The sequence below is a fragment of the Salvelinus fontinalis genome, chromosome 11 (assembly GCF_029448725.1).
Source record: "Salvelinus fontinalis isolate EN_2023a chromosome 11, ASM2944872v1, whole genome shotgun sequence".
Classification (NCBI taxonomy): domain Eukaryota; kingdom Metazoa; phylum Chordata; class Actinopteri; order Salmoniformes; family Salmonidae; genus Salvelinus; species Salvelinus fontinalis.
This window is the reverse complement of record NC_074675.1, coordinates 3,486,235-3,512,645: the sequence shown is the minus strand read 5'-3', so window position 1 is coordinate 3,512,645 and position 26,411 is coordinate 3,486,235. Positions and strand designations below refer to the sequence as shown.

Here is a 26,411-nt window from a genome sequence, read left to right as displayed (position 1 = left end):
CTATATCTAGCTACTCCTCTGTATATGACTGTAGGTCTATATCTAGCTACTGCTCTGTATATGACTGTAGGTCTATATCTAGCTACTGTTCTGTATATGACTGTAGGTCTATATCTAGCTACTGCTACTGCTCTGTATAGGACTGTAGGTCTATATCTAGCTACTCCTCTGTATATGACTGTAGGTCTATATCTAGCTACTGCTCTGTATAGGACTGTAGGTCTATATCTAGCTACTGCTACTGTTCTGTATATGACTGTAGGTCTATATCTAGCTACTGTTCTGTATATGACTGTAGGTCTATATCTAGCTACTGCTCTGTATATGACTGTAGGTCTATATCTAGCTACTGCTCTGTATAGGACTGTAGGTCTATATCTAGCTACTGTTCCCTATATGACTGTAGGTCTATATCTAGCTACTGTTCCCTATATGACTGTAGGTCTATATCTAGCTACTGTTCCCTATAGTACTGTAGGTCTATATCTAGCTACTCCTCTGTATATGACTGTAGGTCTATATCTAGCTACTGCTCTGTATATGACTGTAGGTCTATATCTAGCTACTGTTCTGTATATGACTGTAGGTCTATATCTAGCTACTCCTCTGTATATGACTGTAGGTCTATATCTAGCTACTCCTCTGTATATGACTGTAGGTCTATATCTAGCTACTGTTCTGTATATGACTGTAGGTCTATATCTAGCTACTGTTCTGTATATGACTGTAGGTCTATATCTAGCTACTGTTCCCTATATGACTGTAGGTCTATATCTAGCTACTCCTCTGTATATGACTGTAGGTCTATATCTATCTACTGCTCTGTATATGACTGTAGGTCTATATCTAGCTACTGCTACTGCTCTGTATAGGACTGTAGGTCTATATCTAGCTACTGCTCTGTATAGGACTGTAGGTCTATATCTAGCTACTCCTCTGTATATGACTGTAGGTCTATATCTGGCTACTCCTCTGTATAGGACTGTAGGTCTATATCTAGCTACTCCTCTGTATATGACTATAGGTCTATATCTAGCTACTGCTCTGTATAGGACTGTAGGTCTATATCTAGCTACTCCTCTGTATATGACTGTAGGTCTATATCTAGCTACTGTTCCCTATAGGACTGTAGGTCTATATCTAGCTACTGTTCTGTATATGACTGTAGGTCTATATCTAGCTACTGTTCTGTATATGACTGTAGGTCTAAATCTAGCTACTCCTCTGTATATGACTGTAGGTCCATATCTAGCTACTCCTCTGTATATGACTGTAGGTCTATATCTAGCTACTGCTCTGTATATGACTGTAGGTCTATATCTAGCTACTGTTCCCTATATGACTGTAGGTCTATATCTAGCTACTGTTCTGTATATGACTGTAGGTCTTTATCTAGCTACTCCTCTGTATATGACTGTAGGTCTATATCTAGCTACTGCTCTGTATATGACTGTAGGTCTATATCTAGCTACTCCTCTGTATATGACTGTAGGTCTATATCTAGCTACTGCTCTGTATATGACTGTAGGTCTATATCTAGCTACTGCTACTGTTCTGTATATGACTGTAGGTCTATATCTAGCTACTGTTCTGTATATGACTGTAGGTCTATATCTAGCTACTGCTACTGTTCTGTATATGACTGTAGGTCTATATCTAGCTACTGTTCTGTATATGACTGTAGGTCTATATCTAGCTACTGCTCTGTATAGGACTGTAGGTCTATATCTAGCTACTGTTCTGTATATGACTGTAGGTCTATATCTAGCTACTGTTCCCTATATGACTGTAGGTCTATATCTAGCTACTGTTCTGTATATGACTGTAGGTCTATATCTAGCTACTGCTCTGTATAGGACTGTAGGTCTATATCTAGCTACTCCTCTGTATATGACTGTAGGTCTATATCTGGCTACTCCTCTGTATAGGACTGTAGGTCTATATCTAGCTACTGCTCTGTATATGACTGTAGGTCTATATCTAGCTACTGTTCTGTATATGACTGTAGGTCTATATCTAGCTACTCCTCTGTATATGACTGTAGGTCTATATCTAGCTACTGCTCTGTATATGACTGTAGGTCTATATCTAGCTACTGTTCTGTATAGGACTGTAGGTCTATATCTAGCTACTGCTACTGTTCTGTATATGACTGTAGGTCTATATCTAGTTACTCCTCTGTATAGGACTGTAGGTCTATATCTAGCTACTCCTCTGTATATGACTGTAGGTCTATATCTAGCTACTGTTCCCTATAGGACTGTAGGTCTATATCTAGCTACTGTTCTGTATAGGACTGTAGGTCTATATCTAGCTACTGTTCCCTATAGGACTGTAGGTCTATATCTAGCTACTGTTCCCTATATGACTGTAGGTCTATATCTAGCTACTGCTCTGTATATGACTGTAGGTCTATATCTAGCTACTGTTCCCTATAGGACTGTAGGTCTATATCTAGCTACTGTTCCCTATATGACTGTAGGTCTATATCTAGCTACTGCTCTGTATATGACTGTAGGTCTATATCTAGCTACTGTTCTGCATAGGACTGTAGGTCTATATCTAGCTACTCCTCTGTATATGACTGTAGGTCTATATCTAGCTACTGCTCTGTATAGGACTGTAGGTCTATATCTAGCTACTCCTCTGTATATGACTGTAGGTCTATATCTAGCTACTGTTCCCTATAGGACTGTAGGTCTATATCTAGCTACTGTTCTGTATATGACTGTAGGTCTATATCTAGCTACTGTTCTGTATATGACTGTAGGTCTAAATCTAGCTACTCCTCTGTATATGACTGTAGGTCCATATCTAGCTACTCGTCTGTATATGACTGTAGGTCTATATCTAGCTACTGCTCTGTATATGACTGTAGGTCTATATCTAGCTACTGTTCCCTATATGACTGTAGGTCTATATCTAGCTACTGTTCTGTATATGACTGTAGGTCTTTATCTAGCTACTCCTCTGTATATGACTGTAGGTCTATATCTAGCTACTGCTCTGTATATGACTGTAGGTCTATATCTAGCTACTCCTCTGTATATGACTGTAGGTCTATATCTAGCTACTGCTCTGTATATGACTGTAGGTCTATATCTAGCTACTGCTACTGTTCTGTATATGACTGTAGGTCTATATCTAGCTACTGTTCTGTATATGACTGTAGGTCTATATCTAGCTACTGCTACTGTTCTGTATATGACTGTAGGTCTATATCTAGCTACTGTTCTGTATATGACTGTAGGTCTATATCTAGCTACTGCTCTGTATAGGACTGTAGGTCTATATCTAGCTACTGTTCTGTATATGACTGTAGGTCTATATCTAGCTACTGTTCCCTATATGACTGTAGGTCTATATCTAGCTACTGTTCTGTATATGACTGTAGGTCTATATCTAGCTATTGCTCTGTATAGGACTGTAGGTCTATATCTAGCTACTCCTCTGTATATGACTGTAGGTCTATATCTGGCTACTCCTCTGTATAGGACTGTAGGTCTATATCTAGCTACTGCTCTGTATATGACTGTAGGTCTATATCTAACTACTGTTCTGTATATGACTGTAGGTCTATATCTAGCTACTGTTCTGTATATGACTGTAGGTCTATATCTAGCTACTGCTCTGTATATGACTGTAGGTCTATATCTAGCTACTGTTCTGTATAGGACTGTAGGTCTATATCTAGCTACTGCTACTGTTCTGTATATGACTGTAGGTCTATATCTAGTTACTCCTCTGTATAGGACTGTAGGTCTATATCTAGCTACTCCTCTGTATATGACTGTAGGTCTATATCTAGCTACTGTTCCCTATAGGACTGTAGGTCTATATCTAGCTACTGTTCTGTATAGGACTGTAGGTCTATATCTAGCTACTGTTCCCTATATGACTGTAGGTCTATATCTAGCTACTGTTCCCTATATGACTGTAGGTCTATATCTAGCTACTGCTCTGTATATGACTGTAGGTCTATATCTAGCTACTGTTCCCTATAGGACTGTAGGTCTATATCTAGCTACTGTTCCCTATATGACTGTAGGTCTATTTCTAGCTACTGCTCTGTATATGACTGTAGGTCTATATCTAGCTACTGTTCTGTATAGGACTGTAGGTCTATATCTAGCTACTGTTCCCTATAGGACTGTAGGTCTATATCTAGCTACTGTTCCCTATATGACTGTAGGTCTATATCTAGCTACTGCTCCCTATAGGACTGTAGGTCTATATCTAGCTACTGCTCTGTATAGGACTGTAGGTCTATATCTAGCTACTCCTCTGTATAGGACTGTAGATCTATATCTAGCTACTGCTAATGTTCCCAATATGACTGTAGGTCTATATCTAGCTACTGCTCTGTATATGACTGTAGGTCTATATCTAGCTACTGCTCTGTATATGACTGTAGGTCTATATCTAGCTACTGTTCCCTATAGGACTGTAGGTCTATATCTAGCTACTGTTCTGTATAGGACTGTAGATCTATATCTAGCTACTGCTCTGTATATGACTGTAGGTCTATATCTAGCTACTCCTCTGTATAGGACTGTAGGTCTATATCTAGCTACTCCTCTGTATATGACTGTAGGTCTATATCTAGCTACTGTTCTGTATAGGACTGTAGATCTATATCTAGCTACTGCTCTGTATATGACTGTAGGTCTATATCTAGCTACTCCTCTGTATAGGACTGTAGGTCTATATCTAGCTACTCCTCTGTATAGGACTGTAGATCTATATCTAGCTTCTCCTCTGTATAGGACTGTAGGTCTATATCTAGCTACTCCTCTGTATAGGACTGTAGGTCTATATCTAGCTACTGCTACTGTTCCCAATATGACTGTAGATCTATATCTAGCTACTGTTCTGTATATGACTGTAGGTCTATATCTAGCTACTCCTCTGTATATGACTGTAGGTCTATATCTAGCTACTGTTCTGTATATGACTGTAGGTCTATATCTAGCTACTCCTCTGTATATGACTGTAGGTCTATATCTAGCTACTCCTCTGTATATGACTGTAGGTCTTTATCTAGCTATATGACTGTAGGTCTATATCTAGCTACTGTTCCCTATATGACTGTAGGTCTATATCTAGCTACTCCTCTGTATATGACTGTAGGTCTATATCTAGCTACTGTTCTGTATATGACTGTAGGTCTATATCTAGCTACTCCTCTGTATATGACTGTAGGTCTATATCTAGCTACTGTTCTGTATATGACTGTAGGTCTATATCTAGTTACTGCTACTGCTCTGTATATGACTGTAGGTCTATATCTAGCTACTCCTCTGTATATGACTCTAGGTCTATATCTAGCTACTCCTCTGTATATGACTGTAGGTCTATATCTAGCTACTGCTCTGTATATGACTGTAGGTCTATATCTAGCTACTGTTCTGTATATGACTGTAGGTCTATATCTAGCTACTGCTACTGCTCTGTATAGGACTGTAGGTCTATATCTAGCTACTCCTCTGTATATGACTGTAGGTCTATATCTAGCTACTGCTCTGTATAGGACTGTAGGTCTATATCTAGCTACTGCTAATGTTCTGTATATGACTGTAGGTCTATATCTAGCTACTGTTCTGTATATGACTGTAGGTCTATATCTAGCTACTGCTCTGTATATGACTGTAGGTCTATATCTAGCTACTGCTCTGTATAGGACTGTAGGTCTATATCTAGCTACTGTTCCCTATATGACTGTAGGTCTATATCTAGCTACTGTTCCCTATATGACTGTAGGTCTATATCTAGCTACTGCTCTGTATAGGACTGTAGGTCTATATCTAGCTACTCCTCTGTATATGACTGTAGGTCTATATCTAGCTACTGTTCCCTATAGGACTGTAGGTCTATATCTAGCTACTGTTCCCTATAGGATTGTAGGTCTATATCTAGCTACTGCTCTGTATATGACTGTAGGTCTATATCTAGCTACTGCTCTGTATATGACTGTAGGTCTATATCTAGCTACTCCCCCGTATAGGACTGTAGGTCTATATCTAGCTACTCCTCTGTATATGACTGTAGGTCTATATCTAGCTACTCCCCCGTATAGGACTGTAGGTCTATATCTAGCTACTCCTCTGTATAGGACTGTAGGTCTATATCTAGCTACTGTTCCCTATATGACTGTAGGTCTATTACTAGCTACTGCTCTGTATATGACTGTAGGTCTATATCTAGCTACTCCTCTGTATATGACTGTAGGTCTATATCTAGCTACTGTTCTGTATATGACTGTAGGTCTATATCTAGCTACTCCTCTGTATAGGACTGTAGGTCTATATCTAGCTACTGTTCCCTATATGACTGTAGGTCTATATCTAGCTACTGCTCTGTATATGACTGTAGGTCTTTATCTAGCTACTGTTCCCTATATGACTGTAGGTCTATATCTAGCTACTGCTCTTTATATGACTGTAGGTCTATATCTAGCTACTGTTCTGTATATGACTGTAGGTCTATATCTAGCTACTGTTCTGTATATGACTGTAGGTCTATATCTAGCTACTGTTCTGTATATGACTGTAGGTCTATATCTAGCTACTGTTCTGTATATGACTGTAGGTCTATATCTAGCTACTGCTCTGTATATGACTTTAGGTCTATATCTAGCTACTGTTCTGTATATGACTGTAGGTCTATATCTAGCTACTGTTCTGTATATGACTGTAGGTCTATATCTAGCTACTGTTCTGTATATGACTGTAGGTCTATATCTAGCTACTGTTCTGTATATGACTGTAGGTCTATATCTAGCTACTGCTCTGTATATGACTTTAGGTCTATATCTAGCTACTGTTCTGTATATGACTGTAGGTCTATATCTAGCTACTGCTACTGTTCTGTATATGACTGTAGGTCTATATCTAGCTACTGCTACTGTTCTGTATATGACTGTAGGTCTATATCTAGCTACTGTTCTGTATATGACTGTAGGTCTATATCTAGCTACTGCTACTGTTCTGTATATGACTGTAGGTCTATATCTAGCTACTGCTACTGTTCTGTATATGACTGTAGGTCTATATCTAGCTACTGCTACTGTTCTGTATATGACTGTAGGTCTATATCTAGCTACTGTTCTGTAATTGACTGTAGGTCTTTATCTAGCTACTGTTCTGTATATGACTGTAGGTATATATCTAGCTACTGCTACTGTTCTGTATAGGACTGTAGGTCTATATCTAGCTACTCCTCTGTATATGACTGTAGGTCTATATCTAGCTTCTGCTACTGTTCTGTATATGACTGTAGGTCTATATCTAGCTACTGCTACTATTCTGTATATGACTGTAGGTCTATATCTAGCTACTGCTACTGTTCTGTATATGACTGTAGGTCTATATCTAGCTACTGCTACTGTTCTGTATATGACTGTAGGTCTATATCTAGCTACTGTTCTGTAATTTACTGTAGGTCTTTATCTAGCTACTGTTCTGTATACGACTGTAGGTCTATATCTAGCTACTGCTACTGTTCTGTATAGGACTGTAGGTCTATATCTAGCTACTCCTCTGTATATGACTGTAGGTCTATATCTAGCTACTGCTACTGTTCTGTATATGACTGTAGGTCTATATCTAGCTACTGCTACTGTTCTGTATATGACTGTAGGTCTATATCTAGCTACTGTTCTGTATATGACTGTAGGTCTATATCTAGCTACTGCTACTGTTCTGTATATGACTGTAGGTCTATATCTAGCTACTGTTCTGTATATGACTGTAGGTCTATATCTAGCTACTGCTCTGTATATGACTGTAGGTCTATATCTAGCTACTGTTCTGTATATGACTGTAGGTCTATATCTAGCTACTGCTACTGTTCTGTATATGACTGTAGGTCTATATCTAGCTACTGCTACTGTTCTGTATATGACTTTAGGTCTATATCTAGCTACTGCTACTGTTCTGTATATGACTGTAGGTCTATATCTAGCTACTGTTCTGTTTATGACTGTAGGTCTATATCTAGCTACTGTTCTGTAATTGACTGTAGGTCTTTATCTAGCTACTGTTCTGTATATGACTGTAGGTCTATATCTAGCTACTGCTACTGTTCTGTATAGGACTGTAGGTCTATATCTAGCTACTGTTCTGTATATGACTGTAGGTCTATATCTAGCTACTGTTCTGTATATGACTGTAGGTCTATATCTAGCTACTGTTCTGTATATGACTGTAGGTCTATATCTAGCTACTGTTCTGTATATGACTGTAGGTCTATATCTAGCTACTGCTCTGTATATGACTGTAGGTCTATATCTAGCTACTGTTCTGTATATGACTGTAGGTCTTTATCTAGCTACTGTTCTGTATATGACTGTAGGTCTATATCTAGCTACTCCTCTGTATATGACTGTATGTCTATATCTAGCTACTGTTCTGTATATGACTGTAGGTCTATATCTAGCTACTCCTCCGTATATGACTGTAGGTCTATATCTAGCTACTCCTCTGTATATGACTGTAGGTCTATATCTAGCTACTGTTCCCTATAGGACTGTAGGTCTATATCTAGCTACTGTTCTGTATATGACTGTAGGTCTATATCTAGCTACTCCTCTGTATATGACTGTAGGTCTATATCTAGCTACTCCTCTGTATATGACTGTAGGTCTATATCTAGCTACTGTTCCCTATAGGACTGTAGGTCTATATCTAGCTACTCCTCTGTATATGACTGTAGGTCTATATCTAGCTACTGCTACTGTTCTGTATATGACTGTAGGTCTATATCTAGCTACTCCTCTGTATACGACTGTAGGTCTATATCTAGCTACTGCTACTGTTCTGTATATGACCGTAGGTCTGTGCTCAGTCTGGAATGAGGCTACAGGTCTATATCTAGCTACTCCTCCGTATATGACCGTAGGTCTGTGCTCAGTCTGGAATGAGGCTACAGGTCTATATCTAGCTATATGACCGTAGGTCTGTGCTCAGTCTGGAATGAGGCTACAGGTCTATATCTAGCTATATGACCGTAGGTCTGTGCTCAGTCTGGAATGAGGCTACAGGTCTATATCTAGCTATATGACCGTAGGTCTGTGCTCAGTCTGGAATGAGGCTACAGGTCTATATCTAGCTATATGACCGTAGGTCTGTGCTCAGTCTGGAATGAGGCTACAGGTCTATATCTAGCTATATGACCGTAGGTCTGTGCTCAGTCTGGAATGAGGCTACCGGTCTATATCTAGCTATATGACCGTAGGTCTGTGCTCAGTCTGGAATGAGGCTACAGGTCTATATCTAGCTATATGACCGTAGGTCTGTGCTCAGTCTGGAATGAGGCTACAGGTCTACATCTAGCTATATGACCGTAGGTCTGTGCTCAGTCTGGAATGAGGCTACAGGTCTATATCTAGCTATATGACCGTAGGTCTGTGCTCAGTCTGGAATGAGGCTACAGGTCTATATCTAGCTACTCCTCCGTATATGACCGTAGGTCTGTGCTCAGTCTGGAATGAGGCTACAGGTCTATATCTAGCTACTCCTCCGTATATGACCGTAGGTCTGTGCTCAGTCTGGAATGAGGCTACAGGTCTATATCTAGCTACTCCTCCGTATATGACCGTAGGTCTGTGCTCAGTCTGGAATGAGGCTACAGGTCTATATCTAGCTACTCCTCCGTATATGACCGTAGGTCTGTGCTCAGTCTGGAATGAGGCTACAGGTCTATATCTAGCTATATGACCGTAGGTCTGTGCTCAGTCTGGAATGAGGCTACAGGTCTATATCTAGCTATATCACCGTAGGTCTGTGCTCAGTCTGGAATGAGGCTACAGGTCTATATCTAGCTATATGACCGTAGGTCTGTGCTCAGTCTGGAATGAGGCTACAGGTCTATATCTAGCTATATGACCGTAGGTCTGTGCTCAGTCTGGAATGAGGCTACAGGTCTATATCTAGCTATATGACCGTAGGTCTGTGCTCAGTCTGGAATGAGGCTACAGGTCTATATCTAGCTATATGACCGTAGGTCTGTGCTCAGTCTGGAATGAGGCTACAGGTCTATATCTAGCTATATGACCGTAGGTCTGTGCTCAGTCTGGAATGAGGCTACAGGTGTATTGTGACGCCGTTCTACCACCACAACTCACCTCCATGTGTCTGTCTCTCCGGCAGCTGTCATCTTCCCACGTCACATCTCCAGGAGACACTGTAGTCCAGGCGTCTTAGCAGTCGGCTGTCCTGTTGCATTGGCCAATGGGTCTGTTGGTCTATGCAGTTTTTTGCTATTGATTCCAACCTGATTGGCTTCTGCATCTGTCATCTGGAGCAGGTCCCCGCCCTCTCCTCTGGTAAATCCAACCAATTGGGCGCTGAGTTAGTTATCCGTACTTTCCTGACGCGATAACGTCTGTCATAATCTATTCCAACGGTTATTTGATTCCACCTCTTTTAGCTGAGATGCACCACAACATGGCTGGTAGAAAGGGGACGGAGGGGGTCAGAGGGGGTCAGAGGGGGTCAGGTGACATGGTGATGGGGAGGGGGGTGGAGGGGGTCAGAGGGGGTCAGAGGGGGTCAGGTGACATGGTGATGGGGGAGGGGGGTGGAGGGGGTCAGAGGGGGTCAGGTGACATGGTGATGGGGATGGAGGGGGTCAGGGGGGGGTCAGTGGAGTCAGGTGACATGGTGATGGAGAAGGGGGATGGAGAGGGATGGAGGGGGTCAGTGAGGGTCAGGTGACATGGTGATGGAGAAGGGGATGGAGGGGGTCAGAGGGGGTCAGGTGACATGGTGATGGGGATGGAGGGGGTCAGGGGGGGGTCAGTGGAGTCAGGTGACATGGTGATGGAGAAGGGGGATGGAGAGGGATGGAGGGGGTCAGTGTGGTCAGGTGACATGGTGATGGAGAAGGGGGATGGAGAGGGATGGAGGGGGTCAGTGTGGTCAGGTGACATGGTGATGGAGAAGGGGGGTGGAGGGGGTCAGTGGAGTCAGGTGACATGGTGATGGGAAAGGGGGGTGGGGGGGGGGTCAGTGGAGTCAGGTGACATGGTGATGGAGAAGGGGGGTGGAGAGGGATGGAGGGGGTCAGTGTGGTCAGGTAGTAGTCCACTGTAGCAAAGTGATATTGCGATGTCACACGGCATCAGAAGACAAGGTGTCCTGAAATGTAGTTGTCCTGGAACGCAAGGTGACTTGTACAACGCTGGTGATATAAGTGGCCAATAAGCTGTTGATCCTTCTGCCTCGGAGTCAGGGGAGTTTTTTTTAACCAAAGACAATATGGGTTTCTAGTGATTCTGATATCAATACATTTCTGCCTGCAGCATAGGTCTCTGTCTGTCTCTGCTTTCTCTGCCTGTCTAGACGACACCATATATAACCATTCATCCCAGGACACGGACATAGCTGCCAAAATCTTCTTCGTTATCATTTAATCATATTTCTACATAACTCAAGTCGGGCGCTGTGTAGCAGCATTCATTGGGTTACAATGAAAACATCCTTCAATCAGGTCGTCAGTCAATCCTTCCGTCCTCTGTTCTGTTTAACGGCAGACAGTAACATATTTCCCCTGTCAGAACAGTCTGGAAGGTTGCTATAGAAACTAACCAGCTTCCACACCGCGTCTGCAGTTGCCGAACTGTCCACAAAGCGGCGCTCTGGGTCCAAATATACTCCGCATCTGACCGTCTGTCTGAACACGACAAGGCGCTCTGTTCATTTCCTACCCCCACGCCAAGTTGTTAAACGCATTCATTCATTCATCTGTAATATCCCAAGAAGAAGAATCATCCGAGAGACTTGATATTATCTAGTATTATCTAGTGCACTATTCGCTAATAGGCCTCCTACCTACTTATATAGTTTTGGTGAGATTGTATAATAAAAATAATTTAAAAAAGACGAAATGTTGTAAACAATGTCAATAGTATCATATTTGATTCATTCGATTCAGATTCGATGCTGTTCGTTTATTGATCCATACATATAAATCATTTGAATAGTGCCTGTGGTCATTTTAGAGGGCAATTATGGGCTGTGCGTAATGTCTAGCCTCCTCAATGGCTTGTCAAGGTGTGAATTCTCCAGCGACAGATACTTATTGGAGTGGATGCGCAGCTCCTAGAGGGACCCGCACCACCGAGGCTCTACTATCAAAGACAATGGCATCTCTGCATGGATGGATAGACCTCCGTTATGCCTGTTCCCTCATCACAGTTGACAGAGAGGATAGAGGGTCTGCTGCCAGGCAACGCTGCCCAGTAAAACCCCACTCTAACGGTCTAATGGAAAAACGCATTACGTGGATATGGTGTAAATAAATAGGGCGTTGTGGGTAGAGTCACTGGGTGACCTTGGGGTTTTAATAAGTAATTACAATGCCCTGAAGGTATAAGATTCATTCAAGTAATTTTAGACAAATTGGTCCTATTATGTTATATATCTCTTCAACACCAAACAGGCAAATCAATATGTAAACTTTTAGAAAACGGAAGAAAAAGAAAATGGACAAGCGATTAGTCTGAATCAATTAGACTTTACTAAGAGAACATGAATAAAGTGCTACAATAGGGGGGATTGGTTGATCATGGTTGTTGTTTATGAGGCTAAATATAGCCTCTTAATTATGTTTACAACCAACAAGCGAAGAAGAGCTGTGCGCGTAACGGAAGACTGTTTTCAGGTGAGATCACGAGTCACGTTTTGATTAATCTATTAGAATAATTCCTTCAGCAGATACAGATACACCGGAAATAAGAGAGAGTCAAACGTTACTCTAGTCAGAGCGCAGAATTGGGGGTTGTATGCTACTCACAGAAAGAAACGCATGGTTTCTCTGAATATCTTCTAGGCTATGCCTGTTTTTCCATTGCTGGGTATTTTCTGTTTGCTCTACAATCATACATTAGTGAGTTTCCCCGTGTACGCTTTGTGTGGGCTGCAGTGCGCTTTGTGTGGGCTGCAGTTGGTATGTTTGATAGAGTCGGCGTCCTCCGTGGCTATGAAGTCCGATTTGGAAAGCGATGGTTGGCTGTCACTCTTCTTTAATTCACCAAAAGACGGTTGTTGCTGCTGGCCACACGTCACATGGGTGTATTGGAACTGCTCCTCGTGCTCAGTCTCCCGGTGATAGAAGTAGTTGAAGTTGGACACGATGACGGGGACCGGTAACGCGATGGTGAGCACACCGGCTATGGCGCACAGAGAGCCCACGATCTTGCCTCCTATGGTCACCGGGCACATGTCCCCGTAGCCAACGGTAGTCATGGAGACCACAGCCCACCAGAACGCGTCGGGGATCGAGCTGAAGCCGGAGTCTGGATCGTCGGTTTCGGCGAAGTAGACTGCGCTGGAGAAGAGGATGACTCCGATGAAGAGGAAGAAGATGAGCAACCCCAACTCTCTCATACTGGCTTTGAGGGTTTGTCCCAATATCTGAAGCCCCTTGGAGTGTCTGGACAGCTTGAAGATCCTAAACACCCTGACCAGCCGGATGACCCTGAGGATGGCCAGAGACATGGCTTGCTGTCCGTTTCCTTGGTGCTCCGCCAGCTCCAAGCCCAGGGTGATGAAATAGGGCATAATGGCCACAATGTCGATGGTGTTCATCATGTTTTTGAAAAAAGCGGGCTTGGAGGGGCAGGCGAGGAACCTGACGAAGAGCTCGAAGGAGAACCAGATGATACACAGGGTCTCCACTATGAAGAAAGGATCTGTGAATGGATTGGGTTTTTTAGAGCTGTTAGTTCCATTCAACGACGGCTCGGCGTCCCAGTTTTTCTCTTTTTCATCCCTAAACTCAGGCAGCGTCTCCAAACAGAAGATGACAATAGAAATTAAAATCACCAGAACAGAGACAATAGCAATCCCTCTGGCGGGTCCAGAACTCTCCGGGTATTCAAACAGCAGCCAGACCTGTCGTTGAAACTCATTTTCCGGCAACGGTCTCTCCTCTTCTTTTATAAATCCCTCATCCTCCTTAAAATTCTCGATCACATCTTCTCCCAATTGGTAAAATTTGATCTCCTCCATAAATATGTCCAAGGGGACGTTGACTGGTCTCCTGAGGCGGCCGCCAGACTGGTAATAGTAGAGGATGGCGTCGAAACTGGGTCGGTTCCTGTCGAAGAAGTACTCGTTCCTCAGAGGGTCAAAGAAGCGCATTCTCTTCCTCGGGTCTCCCAGTAAAGTGGCGGGGAACTGAGCGAGCGTTTTCAGCTGGGTTTCAAAGAGCAGCCCGGAGACGTTGATGACCACGCGCTCACAGCAGTCCTGGTCCGTCCGCTGGTCCGCCGGGTCGAACACATCTTGGGACAGGGCGGTTAGTGCCACGGTCTCATCGTGGTTCTCTCTGGGCACTACTGTCATGGTTCTCCCCCAAAAAGGGCAACAGCTTCTCTCTCCAAAGACCCCGCTATTGTTCGTGTCGTACTTCCCCCCCCCCCCCCCCAATCCCCCCTCTACTCGTGCGTTTTTAGTCCTTCCGCGCTATTTTGTGACAAACAAGACCAAGCAGTCACTTGTGGAATGATGGAAAGGGCTCCGCTCTCTCTCTCTCTCTCCGTGTCTCCTCTCTCCGTGTCTCCTCTCTGTGTCTCCTCTCCGTGTCTCCTCTCCGTGTCTCCTCTCTGTGTCTCCTCTCTGTCTCGTCTCTGTGTCTCCTCTCTCTGTGTCTCCTCTCTCTGTGTCTCCTCTCTCCGTGCCTCCTCTCAGTGTTTCGTCTCTGTGTCTCGTCTCTGTGTCTCCTCTCTCCGTGCCTCCTCTCCGTGTCTCGTCTCTGTGTCTCCTCTCTCCGTGCCTCGTCTCAGCCTGTTTGTCTACTGGTGGTGCTATTCCTTCTCTCACATCTGCGGACGGGTTATTTTTGTTTGTATTTTCCTCCCTGTGACCAACGGCTTCTCCCATCCCCTTCCCGTTGCGCGCTGCTAGTCGGGTCTATTGACTGTCACGTTCGCTCAGCTAGTCTGGACTATTGACTGTTACATTCACAGCATTTAAAACAGCAAAGCCCTCCCCACGCTGACGTATAGACGCTCTCTCACCGAAGAGAGAAAACACACACACATGCTTGGTCTCTGAATGTGATTCAACTGATATTTGAGCACATCTATTGACTGGAACCATAAAATATGCAATTTGATATTTACATATTTTTCTACATTTATATTTTTACATTTACATCTTATCCAGAAAGACTTACAGTTGGTTCATTGATCTTAAGATAGCTAGGGGGTCACAGGCAGGGGGTCTAGGGGGTCACAGGCAGGGGATCTAGGGGGTCACAGGCAGGGGGTCTAGGGGGTCACAGGCAGGGGATCTAGGGGGTCACAGGCAGGGGGTCTAGGGGGTCACAGGCAGGTGGTCAAGGGGGTCACAGGCAGGGGATCTAGGGGGTCACAGGCAGGGGGTCTGGGGGTCACAGGCAGGTGGTCAAGGGGGTCACAGGCAGGGGATCTAGGGGGTCACAGGCAGGGGGTCTAGGGGGTCACAGGCAGGTGGTCAAGGGGGTCACAGGCAGGGGATCTAGGGGGTCACAGGCAGGGGGTCTAGGGGGTCACAGGCAGGTGGTCTAGGGGGTCACAGGCAGGGGATCTAGGGGGTCACAGGCAGGGGGTCTAGGGGGTCACAGGCAGGGGGTCTAGTGGGTCACAGGCAGGGGGTCAAGGGGGTCACAGGCAGGGGGTCTAGTGGGTCACAGGCAGGGGGTCTAGTGGGTCACAGGCAGGGGGTCTAGGGGGTCACAGGCAGGGGATCTAGGGGGTCACAGGCAGGGGGTCTAGGGGGTCACAGGCAGGGCATCTAGGGGGTCACAGGCAGGGGATCTAGGGGGTCACAGGCAGGGGGTCTAGGGGGTCACAGGCAGGGGATCTAGGGGGTCACAGGCAGGGGGTCTAGGGGGTCACAGGCAGGTGGTCTAGGGGGTCACAGGCAGGTGGTCTAGGTAGTCACAGGCAGGGGGTCTAAGGGGTCACAGGCAGGGGGTCTAGGGGGTCACAGGCAGGGGGACTAGGTAGTCACAGGCAGGGGGTCTAGGGGGTCACAGGCAGGGGGTCTAGGGGGTCACAGGCAGGGGGTCTAGGGGGTCACAGGCAGGGGGTCTAGGTAGTCACAGGCAGGGGGTCTGGGGGGTCACAGGCAGGGGGTCTGGGGGGTCACAGGCAGGGGGTCTGGGGGGTCACAGGCAGGTGGTCTAGGGGGTCACAGGCAGGGGGTCTAGGGGGTCACAGGCAGGGGGTCTAGGTAGTCACAGGCAGGGGGTCTAGGTAGTCACAGGCAGGGGGTCTAGGGGGTCACAGGCAGGGGGTCTAGGGGGTCACAGGCAGGTGGTCACAGGCAGGGGGTCTAGTGGGTCACAGGCAGGGGGTCTAGGGGGTCACAGGCAGGGGGTCTAGGGGTCACAGGCAGGGGGTCTAGGGGGTCACAGGCAGGGGGTCTAGGGGGTCACAGGCAGGGGGTCTAGGGGGTCACAGGCAGGTGGTCACAGGCAGGGGGTCTAGTGGGTCACAGGCAGGGGGTCTAGGGGGTCACAGGCAGGGGGTCTAGGGGGTTACAGGCAGGGGGTCTAGGGGTCACAGGCAGGGGGTCTAAGGGGTCACAGGCAGGGGGTCTAGGGGGTCACAGGCAGGGGGACTAGGTAGTCACAGGCAGGGGGTCTAGGGGGTCACAGGCAGGGGGTCTAGGGGGTCACAGGCAGGGGGTCTAGGGGGTCACAGGCAGGGGGTCTAGGTAGTCACAGGCAGGGGGTCTGGGGGGTCACAGGCAGGGGGTCTGGGGGGTCACAGGCAGGGGGTCTGGGGGGTCACAGGCAGGTGGTCTAGGGGGTCACAGGCAGGGGGTCTAGGGGGTCACAGGCAGGGGGTCTAGGTAGTCACAGGCAGGGGGTCTAGGTAGTCACAGGCAGGGGGTCTAGGGGGTCACAGGCAGGGGGTCTAGGGGGTCACAGGCAGGTGGTCACAGGCAGGGGGTCTAGTGGGTCACAGGCAGGGGGTCTAGGGGGTCACAGGCAGGGGGTCTAGGGGTCACAGGCAGGGGGTCTAGGGGGTCACAGGCAGGGGGTCTAGGGGGTCACAGGCAGGGGGTCTAGGGGGTCACAGGCAGGTGGTCACAGGCAGGGGGTCTAGTGGGTCACAGGCAGGGGGTCTAGGGGGTCACAGGCAGGGGGTCTAGGGGGTTACAGGCAGGGGGTCTAGGGGTCACAGGCAGGGGGTCTAGGGGGTCACAGGCAGGGGGTCTAGGGGGTCACAATCATAGAAAGTAAAATTTTCCTTACTACGGTAGCTATCAGTAGAATCAGAGCTAGAAGGGGGGGGGGTTCAAGTGCTGGTTAATTATTATTATTTTAATGGGGGGGGGGGGCATTTTTCTAAAGAGACTGTTAGAAGAGGTAATGTTTCAAATGAGAACAGCTTGGACTGGGCTGAGCAGGAACGGGCCTCACGTAGGGGTGGGAGGACCAAGAGACCAGAGGTGACAGAACGGAGTGTAGGGTCTGATCAGAGTCTGAAGGTAGGGAGGACCAAGAGACCAGAGATGGCAGAACGGAGTGTAGGGTTGGAGTGTAGGGTTGGAGTGTAGGGTTGGAGTGTAGTGTCTGATCAGAGTCTGAAGGCAGGGAGGACCAAGAGACCAGAGGTGGCAGAACGGAGTGTAGTGTCTGATCAGAGTCTGAAGGTAGGGAGGACCAAGAGACCAGAGGTGGCAGAACGGAGTGTAGGGTTGGAGTGTAGGGTTGGAGTGTAGGGTTGAAGTGTAGGGTTTGATCAGAGCCAGTGGAGTGTGTGGAGGAGCAGGGTGACGTATGTCCGGCTTCAAAAATACTCTTCTCTACACAACCACTGTTGTTTTAACCACTATTTGATCCTTCAGCACGTTTAAATGTATTATTGATCTGGCGTTTGGAGTATTGTGTGTATTGGTTACTGAATATCTTACATGTAGCTCACATGGTTCTGAACACAGAAATAAAGGAGAGAAACTGCAATGTCATGCAGCCACTGTTCAGGTATCACTTATTCCTTCCTGTCTGTCTCTCTCTCGCGCTCTTTCTCTGTCTCTCTCATCTCTCTGTCTCTCTCTTGTCTCTCTCGTCTCTCTCCTGTCTCTCTCTCTCTCATATCTCTCTCTCTCTCTCTCTCTCGTTCTTTCTCTTTCTCTCTCTGTCTCTCTGTCTCTCTCTCTCTCTCTCTCTCTCTCTCATTCTTTCTCTGTCTCTCTCTTTCTCTCTCTGTCTCTCTCTCTCTCTCTCTCTCTCTCGTATTCTAGAAAGGGACAAGTTGTATGTCACTGCTTTCCAACTACCATAACTAGTTATAAATCATGCACAGTGCATTGAGTGCACATAAGTATGAATCATGTACTGTCCCCTAATGTAATATAATGTAATCTAATCTAATGTAATGTAATCTAATCTAATGTAATGTAATCTAATGTAATGTAATGTAATCTAATCTAATGTAATCTAATCTAATGTAATGTAATGCAATGCAATGTAATATAGTATAGTATAATACAATATAATGTAATCTAATGTAATGTAATCTAATGTAATGTAATGCAATGTAATATAGTATAGTATAGTATAATATAATATAATGTAATCTAATGTAATGTAATCTAATCTAATGTAATCTAATCTAATGTAATGTAATGCAATGTAATGTAATATAGTATAGTATAATGTAATATAATGTAATGTAATCTAATCTAATCTAATGTAATGTAATCTAATGTAATGTAATGCAATGTAATATAGTATAGTATAGTATAATATAATATAATGTAATCTAATGTAATGTAATCTAATGTAATGTAATGCAATGTAATATAGTATAGTATAGTATAATATAATATAATGTAATCTAATGTAATGTAATCTAATGTAATGTAATGTAATGTAATCTAATCTAATGTAATCTAATCTAATGTAATGTAATCTAATGTAATCTAATGTAATGTAATCTAATCTAATGTAATGTAATCTAATGTAATGTAATGCAATGTAATATAGTATAGTATAATATAATATAATGTAATCTAATGTAATGTAATGCAATGTAATATAATATAGTATAGTATAATATAATCTAATGTAATCTAATCTAATGTAATGCAATGTAATATAATATAGTATAGTATAATATAATCTAATGTAATCTAATCTAATGTAATGCAATGTAATATAATATAGTATAGTATAATATAATCTAATGTAATCTAATCTAATGTAATGCAATGTAATATAATATAGTATAGTATAATATAATCTAATGTAATCTAATCTAATATAATGTAATGTAATATAGTATAATCTAATGTAATCTAATGTAATGTAGTATAATATAGTATAATATAGTATAATTTAATATAATGTAATGTAATATAGTATAATCTAATGTAATCTAATGTAATGTAGTATAATATAGTATAATATAGTATAATTTAATATAATGTAATGTAGTATAATATAATATAATGTAATGTAATGTAATCTAATGTAATGTAATATAGTATAATCTAATGTAATCTAATGCAATGTAGTATAATATAGTATAATATAGTATAATTTAATATAATGTAATGTAGTATAATATAATATAATGTAATGTAATGTAATCTAATGTAATGTAATATAGTATAATATAATGTAATGTAATGTAATCTAATCTAATCTATTATAATGTAATGTAATGTAATGTAATCTAATGTAATGTAATATAGTATAATATAATCTAATCTAATCTAATATAATGTAATGTAATGTAATCTACTGAAAACATGTTCTGTAGTCCTCAGGTCCCTGTGAACTGAATGTGCGCTACACTGATGGCCAAACTCAACTTAGAAAATAAGCATACGTTGTTTTCTATGTCAGCTATTGGAGTCACAACTATTCAACGTGGGATCCATGTCATCTTAAACATGGCTCAAGATCTATAGATTATTCAGAATCTGCACAAAGCACAAGCACGAGCACGGCATTGGAGCGAGCAGGGACTGGACTGGACTGGACATGGGGAGAGAGAGAGAGTTTTGGGACGGAGCAGGAGGGAACAGGGACTGGACTGGACATGGGGAGAGAGAGAGAGTTTTGGGACGGAGCAGGAGGGCAACAGGGACTGGACTGTACATGGGGAGGGAGAGAGAGAGTTTTGGGACGGAGCAGGAGGGCAGCAGGGGCTGGACTGGACATGGGGAGAGAGAGTTTTGGGACGGAGCAGGAGGGAGCAGGGACTGGACTGGACATGGGGAGAGAGAGTGAGAGTTTTGGGACGGAGCAGGAGGGCAGCAGGGACTGGACTGTACATGGGGAGGGAGAGAGAGAGTTTTGGGACGGAGCAGGAGGGCAGCAGGGGCTGGACTGGACATGGGGAGAGAGAGTTTTGGGACGGAGCAGGAGGGAGCGGGGGCTGGACTGGACATGGGGAGAGAGAGAGAGAGTTTTGGGACGGAGCAGGAGGGCAGCAGTGTGACGTCTGACTCCTAAAATAGCTGGCTTTCTCCCAGCCTCAGAAGGAAAGTTTATTTTCCCATGGAATGCCTGGGCTGTGGGGGCGGGGGGGGGGGGGGGGGGCAGCTGGGGAGAGGGGGGCTGGGGGGGGGGGGGGCAGCTGGGGAGAGGTGGGCTGGGGGGGGGGGCAGCTGGGGAGAGGGGGGCTGGGGGGGGGGGCAGCTGGGGAGAGGGGGGCTGGGGGGGGGGGGGCAGCTGGGGAGAGGGTGGCTGGGGGGGGGGGGCAGCTGGGGAGAGGGGGGCTGGGGGTGGGGGGGGCAGCTGGGGAGAGGGGGGCTGGGGGTGGGGGGGGGCAGCTGGGGAGAGGGGGGCTGGGGGTGGGGGGGGGCAGCTGGGGAGAGGGGGGCTGGGGGTGGGGGGGGCAGCTGGGGAGAGGGGGGCTGGGGGTGGGTGGGGCAGCTGGGGAGAGGGGGGCTGGGGGTGGGGGGGGGCAGCTGGGGAGAGGGGGGCTGGGGGTGGGGGGGGCAGCTGGGGAGAGGGGGGCTGGGGGTGGGGGGGGCAGCTGGGGAGAGGGGGGCTGGGGGTGGGTGGGGCAGCTGGGGAGAGGGGGGCTGGGGGTGGGTGGGGCAGCTGGGGAGAGGGGGGCTGGGGGTGGGGGGGGGCAGCTGGGGAGAGGGGGGCTGGGGGTGGGGGGGGGCAGCTGGGGAGAGGGGGGCTGGGGGTGGGGGGGGGCAGCTGGGGAGAGGGGGGCTGGGGGTGGGGGGGGGCAGCTGGGGAGAGGGGGGCTGGGGGTGGGGGGGGCAGCTGGGGAGAGGGGGGCTGGGGTGGGGGGGCAGCTGGGGAGAGGGGGGCTGGGGGTGGGGGGGGCTGGGGGGGAGAGGGGGGCTGGGGGTGGGGGGGGCAGCTGGGGAGAGGGGGGCTGGGGGGGGGGGGGCAGCTGGGGAGAGGGGGGCTGGGGGTGGGGGGGGCAGCTGGGGAGAGGGGGGCTGGGGGTGGGGGGGGCAGCTGGGGAGAGGGGGGCTGGGGTGGGGGGGCAGCTGGGGAGAGGGGGGCTGGGGGTGGGGGGGGCTGGGGGGGAGAGGGGGGCTGGGGGTGGGGGGGGCAGCTGGGGAGAGGGGGGCTGGGGGTGGGGGGGGCTGGGGGGGAGAGGGGGGCTGGGGGTGGGGGGGGCAGCTGGGGAGAGGGGACAAGAGGTGATGACATCAAAACCCCTCCATGCATTTCTACCGTGTTGAGGAACTTAACACTTTTCCTTTTGAATGAAGTGTTTCTGTTGGTGCTTCAGCTGGTTACAGTTACAACGTAGAGCATCAGAGCAACTTTATTCACAAAATAAAAGTGTTTTTTCTTTTTGTCTCTAAAACATGAATATAAATGATATGGCTAGTACATCTCCATGTGAAATATGAAGAGTTCCACATGTGAGATATGAAGAGTTCCACATGTGAGATATGAAGAGTTCCACATGTGAAATATGAAGAGTTCCACATGTGAGATATGAAGAGTTCCACATGTGAAATATGAAGAGTTCCACATGTGAGATATGAAGAGTTCCACATGTGAGATATGAAGAGTTCCACATGTGAAATATGAAGAGTTCCACATGTGAGATATGAAGAGTTCCACATGTGAGATATGAAGAGTTCCACATGTGAGATATGAAGAGTTCCACATGTGAGATATGAAGAGTTCCACATGTGAGATATGAAGAGTTCCACATGTGAGATATGAAGAGTTCCACATGTGAGATGTGAAGAGTTCCACATGTGAGATATGAAGAGTTCCACATGTGAGATATGAAGAGTTCCACATGTGAGATATGAAGAGTTCCACATGTGAGATATGAAGAGTTCCCCTTGACTTCTTCCTCATTTAGTTACGTTACAGCCTAATTCTAAAATGGATTAAATAAATGTTTTTCCTCTTCAATCTACACACAATACCCCACAATGACATCCCAATACCCCATAATGACATCACAATACCCCATAAAGACATCACAATACCCCATAATGACATCACAATACCCCTTAAAGACATCACAATACCCCATAAAGACATCACAAATCCCCATAATGACATCACAATACCCCATAATGACAACACAATACCCCATATGACATCACAATACCCCATAATGACATCACAATACCCCATAATGACAAAGTGAGAAAAAATAAGTTTTGGGGAAATATTTTCACATTTACTAAAAATAAAAACATGAACACCTTATTTACGAGACTCAACATTGAGCTCAGCTGCATCTTGTTTCCATTGATCATCCTTGAGATGTTTCTACAACTTGATTGGAGTCCACCTGAGGTCAATTCAATTGATTGGACATGATTTGGAAAGGCACACACCTGTCTTTATAAGGTCCCACAGTTGACACAGTGCATGTCAGATCAAAAATCAAGCCTTGATGTTGAAGGAATTGTCCGTAGAGCTCCGAGACAGGATTGTGCCGAGGCATTATTGAAGATCCCCAAGAACACAGTGGCCTCCATCATTCTTAAATGGAAGAAGTTTGGAACCACCAAGACTCGAGCAGGGCCGTGGTCAGGGAGGTGACCAAGAACCCAATGGTCACTCTGACAGAGCTCCAGAGTTCCTCTGTGGAGATGGGAGAACCTTCCAGAAGGACAAGCATCTCTGCAGCACTCCACCAATCAGGCCAGACGGAAGCCACTCCTCAGTAAAAGGCACATGACAGACCGCTGGGAGTTTGCCAAAAGACACCTAAAGACTCTGATGAAACCAAGATTGGTCCGAATGCCAAGCGTCACGTCTGGAGGGGAAACCTGACACCATCCCTACCGTGAAGCATGGTGGTGGCAGCATTAGGCTGTGGGGATGTTTTTCAGCGGCAGGGTCGGGAGACTAGTCAGGATCGAGGGAAAGATGAACGGAGCAAAGTTCAGCGAGATCCTTGATGAAAACCTGCTCCAGAGCTCTCAGGACCTCAGACAGGGGGCGAAGGTTCACCTTCCAACAGGACAATGACCCTAAGCACACAGCCAAGACAATGCAGGAGTGGCTTCGGGACAAGTCTCTGAATGTCCTTGAGTGACCAAGCCAGAGCTCGGACTTGAACCCGATCGAACATCTCTGGAGAGACCTGACAATAGCTGTGCAGCGACGCTCCTCATCCAACATGACAGAGCTTGAGAGGATCTGCAGAGAAGAATGGGAGAAACTCCCCAAATACAGGTGTGCCAAGCTTGTAGCGTCATACCCAAGAAGACTCAAGGCTGTAATCGCTGCCAAAGGTACTTTATTAACACAGTACTGAGTAAAGGGTCTGACTACATATGTAAAAACAAATATATATATACATTTGCAAAAAAAAAGATAAAAAGCTGTTTTTGCTTCATCTTTAATGGGGTATTGTGATGTCATTATGGGGTATTGTGATGTCATTATGGGGTATTGTGATGTCATTATGGGGTATTGTGATGTCATTATGGGGCATTGTGTGAGATTGATGAGGGGGATTACATTTTAGAATAAGGCTGTAACGTAACAAAATGTGGAAAAAGTCAAGGGGTCTGAATACTTTCCGAATGCACTGTATGTTCTCCCTGGTGACCTGTTCTACCCAGGCTGTAACTGCTGGTGTCACTATGTTCTCCCTGGTGACCTGTTCTACCCAGGCTGTAACTGCTGGTGTCACTATGTTCTCCCTGGTGACCTGTTCTACCCAGGCTGTAACTGCTGGTGTCACTATGTTCTCCCTGGTGACCTGTTCTACCCAGGCTGTAACTGCTGGTGTCACTATGTTCTCCCTGGTGACCTGTTCTACCCAGGCTGTAACTGCTGGTGTCACTATGTTCTCCCTGGTGACCTGTTCTACCCAGGCTGTAACTGCTGGTGTCACTATGTTCTCCCTGGTGACCTGTTCTACCCAGGCTGTAACTGCTGGTGTCACTATGTTCCCCCTGGTGACCTGTTCTACCCAGGCTGTAACTGCTGGTGTCACTATGTTCTCCCTGGTGACCTGTTCTACCCAGGCTGTAACTGCTGGTGTCACTATGTTCTCCCTGGTAACCTGTTCTACCCAGGCTGTAACTGCTGGTGTCACTATGTTCCCCCTGGTGACCTGTTCTACCCAGGCTGTAACTGCTGTCACTATGTTCTCCCTGGTAACCTGTTCTACCCAGGCTGTAACTGCTGGTGTCACTATGTTCTCCCTGGTAACCTGTTCTACCCAGGCTGTAACTGCTGGTGTCACTATGTTCCCCCTGGTGACCTGTTCTACCCAGGCTGTAACTGCTGTCACTATGTTCTCCCTGGTAACCTGTTCTACCCAGGCTGTAACTGCTGGTGTCACTATGTTCCCCCTGGTGACCTGTTCTACCCAGGCTGTAACTGCTGTCACTATGTTCCCCCTGGTAACCTGTTCTACCCAGGCTGTAACTGCTGTCACTATGTTCTCCCTGGTAACCTGTTCTACCCAGGCTGTAACTGCTGGTGTCACTATGTTCTCCCTGGTAACCTGTTCTACCCAGGCTGTAACTGCTGGTGTCACTATGTTCTCCCTGGTAACCTGTTCTACCCAGGCTGTAACTGCTGTCACTATGTTCTCCCTGGTAACCTGTTCTACCCAGGCTGTAACTGCTGGTGTCACTATGTTCTCCCTGGTAACCTGTTCTACCCAGGCTGTAACTGCTGTCACTATGTTCTCCCTGGTGACCTGTTCTACCCAGGCTGTAACTGCTGGTGTCACTATGTTCTCCCTGGTAACCTGTTCTACCCAGGCTGTAACTGCTGTCACTATGTTCTCCCTGGTGACCTGTTCTACCCAGGCTGTAACTGCTGGTGTCACTATGTTCTCCCTGGTAACCTGTTCTACCCGGGCTGTAACTGCTGTCACTATGTTCTCCCTGGTGACCTGTTCTACCCAGGCTGTAACTGCTGTCACTATGTTCTCCCTGGTGACCTGTTCTACCCAGGCTGTAACTGCTGGTGTCACTATGTTCTCCCTGGTAACCTGTTCTACCCGGGCTGTAACTGGTGTCACTATGTTCTCCCTGGTGACCTGTTCTACCCAGGCTGTAACTGGTGTCACTATGTTCCCCCTGGTAACCTGTTCTACCCGGGCTGTAACTGCTGTCACTATGTTCCCCCTGGTAACCTGTTCTACCCGGGCTGTAACTGCTGTCACTATGTTCTCCCTGGTGACCTGTTCTACCCAGGCTGTAACTGGTGTCACTATGTTCCCCCTGGTAACCTGTTCTACCCGGGCTGTAACTGCTGTCACTATGTTCTCCCTGGTGACCTGTTCTACCCGGGCTGTAACTGCTGTCACTATGTTCCCCCTGGTGACCTGTTCTACCCAGGCTGTAACTGGTGTCACTATGTTCCCCCTGGTGACCTGTTCTACCCAGGCTGTAACTGGTGTCACTATGTTCCCCCTGGTGACCTGTTCTACCCAGGCTGTAACTGGTGTCACTATGTTCCCCCTGGTGACCTGTTCTACCCAGGCTGTAACTGGTGTCACTATGTTCCCCCTGGTGACCTGTTCTACCCAGGCTGTAACTGGTGTCACTATGTTCTCCCTGGTGACCTGTTCTACCCGGGCTGTAACTGCTGTCACTATGTTCTCCCTGGTGACCTGTTCTACCCAGGCTGTAACTGCTGTCACTATGTTCTCCCTGGTGACCTGTTCTACCCAGGCTGTAACTGCTGTCACTATGTTCCCCCTGGTGACCTGTTCTACCCAGGCTGTAACTGGTGTCACTATGTTCCCCCTGGTAACCTGTTCTACCCAGACTGTAACTGGTGTCACTATGTTCCCCCTGGTGACCTGTTCTACCCAGGCTGTAACTGGTGTCACTATGTTCCCCCTGGTGACCTGTTCTACCCAGGCTGTAACTGCTGTCACTATGTTCTCCCTGGTGACCTGTTCTACCCAGGCTGTAACTGGTGTCACTATGTTCTCTCTGGTAACCTGTTCTACCCAGGCTGTAACTGCTGTCACTATG

General features: G+C 46.4%; 1 protein-coding gene across 1 annotated transcript in view; it reads right to left on the bottom strand.

The window, feature by feature from the left end:
• LOC129864886 (shaker-related potassium channel tsha2-like) overlaps window positions 1-14,981 on the bottom strand; it is a 62,407-nt gene extending 47,426 nt beyond the window's left edge. Inside the window, exon 1 of the mRNA XM_055937189.1 lies at window positions 10,124-14,981. Within this exon, the coding sequence (XP_055793164.1) occupies window positions 12,879-14,348 (1,470 nt within the window). The 5' untranslated portion in view covers window positions 14,349-14,981 and the 3' untranslated portion in view covers window positions 10,124-12,878. The remainder of the gene's footprint in view (window positions 1-10,123) is intronic.
• Between the last annotated feature and the right edge of the window lie 11,430 nt (window positions 14,982-26,411).